We start from the raw sequence: 10,790 nt of genomic DNA on the forward strand, positions 1-10,790 counted from the left end.
GCTCTTTCTGCCTCTGAAAAAGACCTCATGTACTTTTCCTTCTGATACGAAGAAAATGCTGTAGAGCAATCCCTGAGCTTATACGGTGACTAGTCTACATTCTTAGTTGTGTCATAGGTGTGGAGCCTGCCGGATTCCAGGCTGTCTCCGGAGAGGACAAACGTTTCGTAAGTAATTTAAAACACTTTGTGTCTATGTTAAAATCGAATCTAGTTTGTCACTTTGCATAGATGTTTTGTAACATATCTCCCACTAATAAAATCACCAATCTCTATTCATGGTATTCCACTTGAAACGTATTAGTTCAGAACCCTACATTCTTTACAAAATTTACTCCTGTCTCAGTGTAACTTCCACAGTTGTGATTATCCTTTTACTGTGATTGAAGAATTGGGCTGACCTGTGTTTGCTCCCTTATGTATAACATAAGCCCTGGAACTTGGTGTTGAACATACACTCTCAGGTCGCACCAAGTGCAGTTGTGACCCAAAGTGGAGGTCAATGTGGTACCAAGACAGGAAACAATATCCCATAAAATGTTAGATTCCTACATAAACCCTGGAACAGGGATGAGTCTAGAGGATGTTGTGCCAATGGCCTAAGTCATTCACAGAAGGACAAGTACGGGATGACCCCACTTGTATGAAGTATCTAAAGGTGTCAGACTCCTAGAAGCAGAGGAGAATGGTGATTAATTAACAGGGCCCGGGCGGGCAGAAATGGAGAGTTGCTCGATGGGGATAAAGTCTCAGCTATGCAGGATAAATAAGGTCTAGACATCTGTGTTTAAAGTACATACTGGGTATTGTACTTTAAAATTTAAGAAGATAGATCCTAAGTGTTCTTAACACAATTTTTAACAAATGCTTAAGGAAAAAAAAGTTCATTTTTGCTTTTGACCCACGTTGCAGAGGCATCTAAGTTGTTTATGTAGCAAATGGTAACTAGTAAAATATGTTGCTTATGAATTTACACATGAAGTAAGCATAAACCAGACATCACATAATCAATTTAGTTATTACTGGCATTAGTTGTAATCCCTTTCCTACTGTCCTTCCTTTGTTATGATAAAAAGCAATGAACATGCATACAGTCCCAATACTGGAGAACACAAGTATCTGAAATCTGTGTTTGTCTCCTCACAATAATTGCTTATGTAAACCTTAACAATATTACTTGTTTCAGACATCAATTATAGTTTTAGCACTGTTTCGGCCTTAGGCCCTTTTCCTATTTTCGGACCTCTCTCATTTGGTACAAAAATACTTTAGCTAAAAGCAGCTTTAGGAATCAACAGATAGCTTATTATTACGTACTTCATAATAAATAACAATAATTATAACAAAATATAATCATAAATTTAACACAATAAGTATATTTAGGTAATAAACCGAGGAGAAGAAAGGGATTTTAATTTAGACATTGCCCTCTTTCTGTATTTTATTTGATTCCTGAGCAGAAAGACTGACTAAAGGAGCAGCCAGAAGGCACAGACACAGATTGGGAAAGCTCTTCTGTGTTTAGTAACTTTTGTGCATGTTTTAAATCGATCATTTGTTTCATCGGCTAATCCTCAAGTGGAGGGCATGTCCTTTCCACTCGCAGAAGTTGAATTCCCTCCTTATCACCTCCAGCCAATGCGTACTTTATTTTCCTTTTGCTTGTTGTTAGGAAACAGGAGGCGGGGGGTGGGGAGGGACTCTTCATACCACTTGCTGGAGCTGTCTGCATTTTCATCCAAGCCTATGAACGGACGTCAGAGTGCCCTTATGGTACTTTGCACAAAAGGCTCAGTGTTCATGGCTCTACTCAGAGAACCCAAAATAGCATTGAGTAAGCAGCGACATAGTGACATAGTGGTACTAAAAACGCAGGCATCCGTAACTCAGAGCAGTAACCCAGATGTCAGGTTGGGCGAGAAGCTGGTGAAGCAAAATAAGAAGCCTTCCTCCTGCTGTTCCTTCTGCGTTCATCACGAATTTGGAAGCTCAGTGTTGGGAGACCTCCTAGAACTGGAAGATACACAGGTAAGAATGTGATAATTAGGCATATTTGACTTCTATGAATTATCTCTTAGTGGAGAGAGGGCCCAAAAGTACTTGAAAAGCTCTTTGCTAGTTTATGGTCCATAAGGGGAAAAATGTTCTACAATATGTGAAACCATGACACGTATATTGCACTTTTTCAAAGCCAAATATTTGTGACAATATTTGCCATCTCTGCACTAGAGATTTGAGGAAAAATCTAGAACATTAACACATTAAATTTATTGGGGGGAGAGCATCACTGCTGCTTCTTTCCCTTTCTCCAGGATTTTGTTTTATCATATGTTTATCTCTATACTATCACATGCTATAAACCATGAAAGCACCTTAAAGGGATGAGAAAAATATAAAGTAAATATTTTAATTAAATTGTTGATTAAATTAAATCAATTATTTATGATTATCAGTATGGAGCTTTCCGCGTATCTGAATAAAACTGAATGTTTCTTTGAAGAACTGTCGATTCTCAAAGTTGACATATAATGATTTTATTTTCTTCCCCTTTGCCAGTTGTTTTGGGTATCAAACTTTGTACCGACTCTAGAAAAATCTTAAAGCAAAAAGCTTCGGTGATGAAGAATATTATAATAATAATACTAATAAAAGGAATCTGTTGGGCATATTATCAATACAGACACATATTCTGGAATGTGCACATATTAATTTCAATAAATTATATCCATTACGTGTGATAAAACTAATTCATCAAATGTGAAAGACAAAAAAGTCTAAATTAAGAATATATAAATTGTAGGAGATACTTAATATTGTTTCAGTTTTAGTTTATAACAAGCAATTTTTAGTAGGGTTACTAATTTTAATGAAACGTTTCAGTGTAAATTTGCCTGAGGGATTTAGTAAATCTGTAACTACAATATAAGAAACACACAAAGAGGTAGCAACAAAAATATCTAAATAGAATGGCAACTATTTTCTTTAAATACATTTCCATTTTAGTTCTATGAATTCATTTTTTGAATTAATATATCTGTAGAGAAGACATTATTAATGTAAAATATTTACAACTTTAGCAATATATATTTATATTTTGGATCCATTTGCAATAACAAATAATGTAATAAAATAATATACATTCATATAATATCCTTTATTCCACATTTAAAAAACTTTAGATGTTTAACTATTACACATATGCACATATACATACTTCTAATTTTTAATTTAAAATATTTACATTTTAATATAAAGTGTACATTTCTGTTTTCCAAATTTTGTAACTAACACAACTATTCCCAAAAAGTAATATTATAAAATTAAAAGTGTAAAATTATTCAATCTTTACAAGTAACCAGTTTATGAAATCTAGAAGTCATCTGATCTCTTATTCTTTACACGTGTTTTAACAATGACCAAAATGTCTCAGATCATTCTGTAAATTATATCTGTATTTTCCATTGTCAATTTTAGTAAGTTCTTGTGCCTTAATGAAATATTGAAATATTTATACTATTAGTGTATCTCTCTCTCTCTCCCTCTCTTTCTCTCCTCTCTCTCTCACAGACACACACACACACACACACACACACACACACACACACACACGTTGTAGAAGTCTTAAAGGATATATTATCTATTTATATTTTTGGTTTTGTTTTCTCCTCTGGAATCTTTCCAATATACTTATCCCCAGGGAGCTTTTTTTTTTTAACAAATTCAATCAAATTATCATAAATTAAGATGCATTAAAATCTTTAAAATGATGTGCACACATGCTTCTCAAGCATTCTTAAGATATCTGGCTCATCTTTCAGGAATTTGTCATAATGAAGACATATACAATTTGATAAATGATAACCTATAGCTAAATATAAATTGATATTGAATATTTTTGACACTCACACTCTTAACATGTTATCTTTAAATATTATATTCAAAGTGTTACTGAGTAGTATTTAACACGTTATTGGGTAGTAATATAGTAGAAATAAGTGTATCACATGATTTAAAAGGACATGTTGGTCTTTTCATATACCTTTCTTTAGGTTGGGATTTATTGCTCCTGACCTAATGTTTGAGAACAATGATAATAAATATGAGAAAAATGGAACGTTTATATTTTGTTGTCATGACAATTTCCTCCTACTATTTATAATCTTCCAGTACCTATGTCTTTGCTTTGGCATAATAGGTTGAAGGTGAAAAATAAACAAACATGAAACATAATAACCCCACATGAATCCTTTCTTTCTAGCATTGCTTTTGACAGCTCACAGACTTGAGAAATGAGTTGCTTTTGCCAAAGTGACCAGAAAGATGTTTGACACGTGCTTGAAAAACCCATACTCAAAGAGTTTTCAACTCTCATCACCACTCACTTGAAAGAATCAACTTAAATGTTCTAAAACCTGCTTTTCTGCAACTTACAACAAATCAATGTCTTTCTGAAATGATGCATGCTCTGAGATGATCCAGTAAGAGCATTCTGGTCTCACTTTAAAAACCACTTTAGAATTAGGAGAGCAGAAATATTTTTGTCAGAAATTCATTGCACTAATTACTCATTAAAAAGACATTCAGAATCATCAAAGAATGTTTTAAAGTTAAGACAAAGTATCTAATTGTTGGAGGCTTTGCTTTGGCACACCAAGTCGAGTTTGAAATGTTAGTATAGGACAGTGACTTAACAAATTACAAGATCAGTACATCCACATTTTATCTGTTCCTTCATTCTAAGAACTTACATGATAAATGAACTTTGTAAATTTATAGGATAGTATATTAAAGTGGGAAAAATTCTGGCACATCAGTTATAGCTTAAAATAACCTAGGTAATTTTCTCTAAGTGCAAAATTTAGAAATGTCATTTCTGTGGAAATGAGCAAATTATACATATAAATCATAGAAAAGGAAAATGCCACCATTTTTTTCTGTTTTTAAATTGGATTATAGCTAAATTCTTTCCAAGGGTTTGCTACCATTTTTTAAAAAAATTCTAGTAGAGATTGACCTTTTTTTGATGAAGAGATAATGCTGCTAAATTCAGAGACAAACATAAAATGTAACAAGGAAACTAAAGAGATAAAAAGAAAAGGGTATACATGCATCTTTCTAAAAACTTTTTAATGGTATTGTTCTTTGTTATTAAGTAAATACTTCATGACAATGCTTGAGGTTGCTTTTGAACCAGAAAGGCAAAATATAATGATTTCCCCATAATATTAGATGAAAAAGAAAGGGGTCATAACATCACTTTTCAGATAGAAGTCTCTCCCTTCTAAATAGGGCTTTTGTCTTCGGGTCCATAGAGGACATTGGTTACTCTTTGGTTATTTTCTCTCTTGTATCCAATGTCTGTAAGATATGCCAATTCTGTAAGTATATCAGGATTTGACTCCAAATTACTGGTTAATAATAAATAGCATATGTGTTTTCGTATACACACTTATACATGTGTCTATGTATTTGTTTATGTATTTATATATATACATTTTAAATATTCATAAATTTGAAACATACACATGTGCGCACACACACACACACACACACACACACTCATTTGATAATTTCAAGACCACACAAATTATTTGTTAAAATTCTATGCCTTTTCTTTTCCCCTCATCTTTTTTTTTTTTTAATTTTTTAAAGTTTTTATTTTAATTCCAATTCGTTCACATACAGTGCTATACTGGTTGCATGTGTAGAATATAATAATATAACACTCCCATACATCATCCTGTGCTCATCACAACTAGTACACCTACTTAGCACACCCATCACCTACTTAACCCATTTCCACACCCGCCTCCCCTTTGGTAACCATCAGTTTGTTCTCCGTTGTCAAGAATCTGTTTCTTGATTTGCCTCTCTCTCTCTCTCTCTCTCTCTCTCTCTCTCTCTCTCTCTCTCCCCCCCCCTCTCCCTCTCCCTCTCCCTCTCCCTCTCCCTCTCTCCCTTCCTTCCTTCCTTTTGCTGATTTGTTTTGCTTCTTAAATTCCACACAGGAGTGAAATCAAGTGGTATTTGTCTTTCTCTGACATTTTGCTTAGCATAATAGTCTCTAGCTCCATTCCATCCATGTCCTTGCAAATGGCAAGCTTTCATTCTTTTTCATGGCTCAGTCACATCCCATTGTATATATGTGCCACATCTTTGTTACCCATGCATCAGTCAGTGGACACTTGGGCTGCTTCCGCAGTTTGGCTGTGGCAGGTAGGGCTGCTCTAAACATTGGGATGCATGTATCCCTTTTGAATTCATATTCTTTCGTATTTTTTGAGTGAATACCTAGCAGTGCAGTTGCTGGATTGTAAGGTAGTTTTATTTTTACCTTTTTGAGAACCTCCACACTGTTTTCCAGAGTGGGTGCACTAATTTGCATTCCCACCAACAGTGCAAGAGGGTTCCCCTTTCTCCACATCCTTACCGACACCTGTTGTGTCTTGTATTTTATGTCATTTACATAATGGATTATATATAAAGTTACTTCTATGAAATTTAAATTGAAACCATTTTAAAGATATGGAGTAATGTTGTCATTGTGTGTGTATATTAAACTAATGTTTAAAACACACAGCTCTTAGGGGCGCCTGGGTGGCTCAGTCGGTTAAACGTCGGACTTTGGCTCAGGTCATGATCTTGTGGCTCATGGGTTTGGGCCCCACCTCAGACTCTGTGCTGACAGCTCAGAGCCTAGAACCTGCTTCAGATTCTATGACTCTCTCTCTCTCTCTGCCCTTCCCCTACTCGTGCTCTGTTTCTCTCGCTCTCTCTCAAAAATAATAAACATTTTAAAATAAAAAAAAAAAACACACAGCTCTTAAATCATAAGTATAATTTTGATGAGATTATGTGACATTGTATTATAGTGATATTGAGCATTTGCATTGAGAAGAGGAACAAGCAATACATTTTTAATGCTGTATATGTGTGAGTTAAGTATCACAAATTTTAGTAAACTATTAATTAGCTGCTTTCTACATATTGTGAAACAAAATGATGTTAGGATTGCCGCATTAAGAAAATAAGGTGAAGGATTATTTTGTGTAAGAATATCATCCCTTGGGGCACCTGGGCGGCTCAGTCAGTCAAGCATCCCACTTCAGCCTAGGTCATGATCTTGTGGTTCACAAGTTTGAGCCCCTTGTCAAGTTCTGTGCTGAGAGCTCCAAGCCTGGAGCCTGCTTCGGATTCTGTCTCTCTCTCTCTCTCTCTCTCTCTCTCTCTCTCTCTCTGCTCCTCTCCCACTAGTGCGCGCTCTCTGTCTCAAAAATAAATAAAAACATTAACAATTTAAAAAAATTTAAAAGAACATCATCTCTTCATAGAACATATTAACTTTTTACCCATTTATAAATGGAGCGGCTCATAATCTAGAGAACTTAAGTTTTAGGGAGAAAAAGGAAATTTATTCACTCATTAATTAATTCATTAATTAATTTGTCAGATTATACTGAATGCTTCTACATTTAAACACTGAAAGGAAGCATGTTTATCTTCTCTGGCATAAAATGCAGAGGAATCAAAAACTTAAAAAATCTATATCATCTTGCTTTTGAAATCCATTTTGTACATCAAATTAACTATATTCATGTTGATTTTCCTTCTTGAAATCTATATGTATTTTTAACTTATCCCATCTCTTGGAGGTACACTTTTAGCATTTTCTAGTTCTAAATATGTATCTCTTTTAATTTTTCCTGTATACATTTTATTTAGAATTAAAATGATGTACCCAAATCTCTTATTTTGGGAATCATAAAGTAGAAATTTATTTACTCTGTAAGCATGCTATTCATGTTAAAAGGATTTAAAAATCTCCCTTGAAAGGTGTTTCCAATATTGTATTTACTAAAATACATTACTTTGTCATTTTTTGTACATAGCTAATAGCACATAGTTGTAAAATGATATCTTCAAAATGTAAAATAGTTGTGTTAAACACTCCACTAAACTAGTCCATCTGGTTTCAAATTTTGTCTTGAAAATTAATTTTCATGACTATGTACTCTGAATAAACTCAACAAGATAAACTAAAAGTGTAAGCTACTAAAAAAAATTGTGGGCTAGTCATTAAGTTATTTGAACTTTGTATTTAAAAACAAAACAAAACAAATGATATAGAATTTTTGGCTTATATGTTTTATATGAAGAAACTAAAAAAAATTGAGTTTTTTATTATAAACTTGAAACTAAAATAGTTATTTAACAAAACGTACACAAATATTTTGTACCAAAATAATTATATATTCTCATTTACTTTTTAAAACTAGTCCTTTGAAATATACATTCCATACTAGGACTCAAAATTCATTATAATTTTAGTCCAAAATTTTTGTGGATGAAGAAATACTAAATTAAGCTCTTAATCAATTAATTTTTTTTCAGTTTTGAAATTGATTTGAGTATCATCTTAATACATGGAATAATCTGAGAGATTAAAAGTTGAATTTTCTGAATTTCTTTTTTTAACTCTCAAATCACAGAGAAGTGTAAGGAAACGATTATAATTATATTACTATTATTTACTTATATATTGTTATTACTCATAATAAACAGAATTTACTGAGTGGTTACGTTGGTATTCGGTTTATTTTTTTCTTTGCAACATTTTTGCTTGTTATTGCTCATTTAATTGTCCCAAAAATGGAATCTCAAACACTACATTTTCTATCTTAAAGCATTCTTCTTTAACTCCAAACTTCCCAGGGAAGAGTTCCCACATCTCTGCTTTTCCTCTATTAGCATCTACTTTGAATGAGTCATCCACTCTTGGAAACCAGTTCTAGACTCTAGTCATTCTTAAATCCACTCTTTTCTGATTCCTGACAATCACTCCAAAAACTTGTCTTTAGCTATTCCTGAAGACGTACCACTTTTTAGTTCGCTTTTTAATTGACAAACGGTTTAAGAAACCTAATCTGGGCACTTTGGGTGCATGTTAGTTTTGGCGCTGGGTAAATTACTGCTCATATTGATGTGGCTTCCTTTGGTGACAAGTTAAGAGAGATTTCTGTTTTCATGTTCAGCTGGTAACATTGATTTTTCCAATTACATACAACTCACTATAGAACTCTACTTATTAATACTGTGAGTGTTGTCCACTACTAAATCTTTCTATTATCCAACGACCCAACAACTATCATTGTCATCGTCCTGTCTAATCTCTTTAAACATTTGAGCATATGTGTCAAAAGTTACTTAACTAGCTTTCACAAATAGATTTATATTTTTTACACAATAATATATTGGTAAACAATGTTTTGCACCAAAATTTCTAAATAACAATTTGCTTCTTTAGGATTGTGTCCAGGCATGAGTTTAATAGATAAAATGGTGTGAAATACTTAATACTCCTGAAATATATTTTCTAATTTTTTTAAAAAATATAGTTTCAGCTTATTTTACTTGCATGAAAAACAATTCATGACAAAAAGTTATGGATTAATAAATTGGAGGTTATAGGAAGTAAGTGCATATATTTGAGAGACTTAAGAGGTAGAATTGACCATAGATGAAGCTTGAATATGTGTGGAGGTAAAGCATATGTGGAAGGGGGATTCTTTATTCACTTATTCAAGTGCCAGTTTTTGAGCGGGTACCGATTTTGTTCAGTGAGAGACAGAACATAATAATAAGATGAACAAACAATAAAAGATAACGGTTTCTATGTGGGTCATAGACTTTGAAATGTCTCTTAGAAAGTAGGTCTATAGATTAAGAAAGAGATAAATATGGACTGTTGGTGATCCTTTGTGATGCTTTGGTGTCTAGATGTTAATTGAAGCCATAAAATCCGAAGATAAATTATCTCATGTATAGAATAAGCAAAACATTTCTTAAGAATGGAACACTTGGGTGGCTCAGTCGGCTAACCATCCAACTCTTGATATCCACTCAAGGCAGGATATCACACTTTGTAGGATTGAGACTCGCTTTGGGCTCTGAGCTGACAGCATGGATCCTGCTTGGGATTCTCTCTTTCTCTTTACCCCTCCCCTATTTGTGCATGTGTGTTCTGTCTCTCTCTTAAAAAAAATTGAACTCGAGTTTTTAGGGAAGAGGACAATCAAATAAAATAGAGATTCTTGAGGTGAAAGAAGAACTTGAAAGTGTATAGAGCTTTGCAAGCCAAAAAAGAGAATTTTTAAAAAGGAGTGGGGTTATGATGAAGGCAACATTGTGCTGCACCACTAATTTCAAAAAAAAAAAAAAAGAAAAGAAAAGTATTTATTGAAGTTTGTTAAAGAAATAAAGGGGATCCTTCTCACCCTGGATGGATTGGTTGCATTGTAGTATTGGGAGAAAAGCCAGATTGTATTTTTCTGTAGATTGGATGAGAAAATGTGGAGACTGCGAATGGCCACTTATTCTGTAATAATATTTGCCTTCCATTTCTTCCAGATCTACTTTTGTATGTTGTGCCTTTTGAATTAATCTTTTCAGTCTTTTTTTATCCTATTTTCTATATCTGTGCTTTGTTTTTGTACTTTCTTAAAGATTTTTTTTTCCAAATTTATCTTTCAAAATATCCTCCTACATATACCTTTAACAAATAGCCAGGAATTACAATTCCTGTCTAAATACTCTTATTAAGAGCAAGCTATGATCCTTTCCTGGAGGATGGAGGAAGTTTCTTTTATTTACCTAAGGAGATTTTGATCTGTCTTTCCTTTCATTTTCTTTCCTTTCCTTTCCTTTCCTTTCCTTTCCTTCCCTTCCCTTCCCTTCCCTTCCCTTCCCTTTCCCTTTCCCTTTCCCTTTCCCTTTCCCTTTCCCTTTCCCTTT

General features: G+C 33.5%; 1 protein-coding gene across 1 annotated transcript in view; it reads left to right on the plus strand.

Annotated features, from left to right (window-relative positions):
* Positions 1–1,702: 1,702 nt before the first annotated feature.
* The window catches only part of CDH19 (cadherin 19), a 102,587-nt gene continuing 93,499 nt past the window's right edge, over positions 1,703–10,790 (plus strand). The window contains exon 1 of the mRNA XM_049619703.1: positions 1,703–2,027. Within this exon, the coding sequence (XP_049475660.1) occupies positions 1,746–2,027 (282 nt within the window). The 5' untranslated portion in view covers positions 1,703–1,745. The remainder of the gene's footprint in view (positions 2,028–10,790) is intronic.

This window comes from Panthera uncia (assembly GCF_023721935.1).
Source record: "Panthera uncia isolate 11264 chromosome D3 unlocalized genomic scaffold, Puncia_PCG_1.0 HiC_scaffold_8, whole genome shotgun sequence".
NCBI lineage: Eukaryota > Metazoa > Chordata > Mammalia > Carnivora > Felidae > Panthera > Panthera uncia.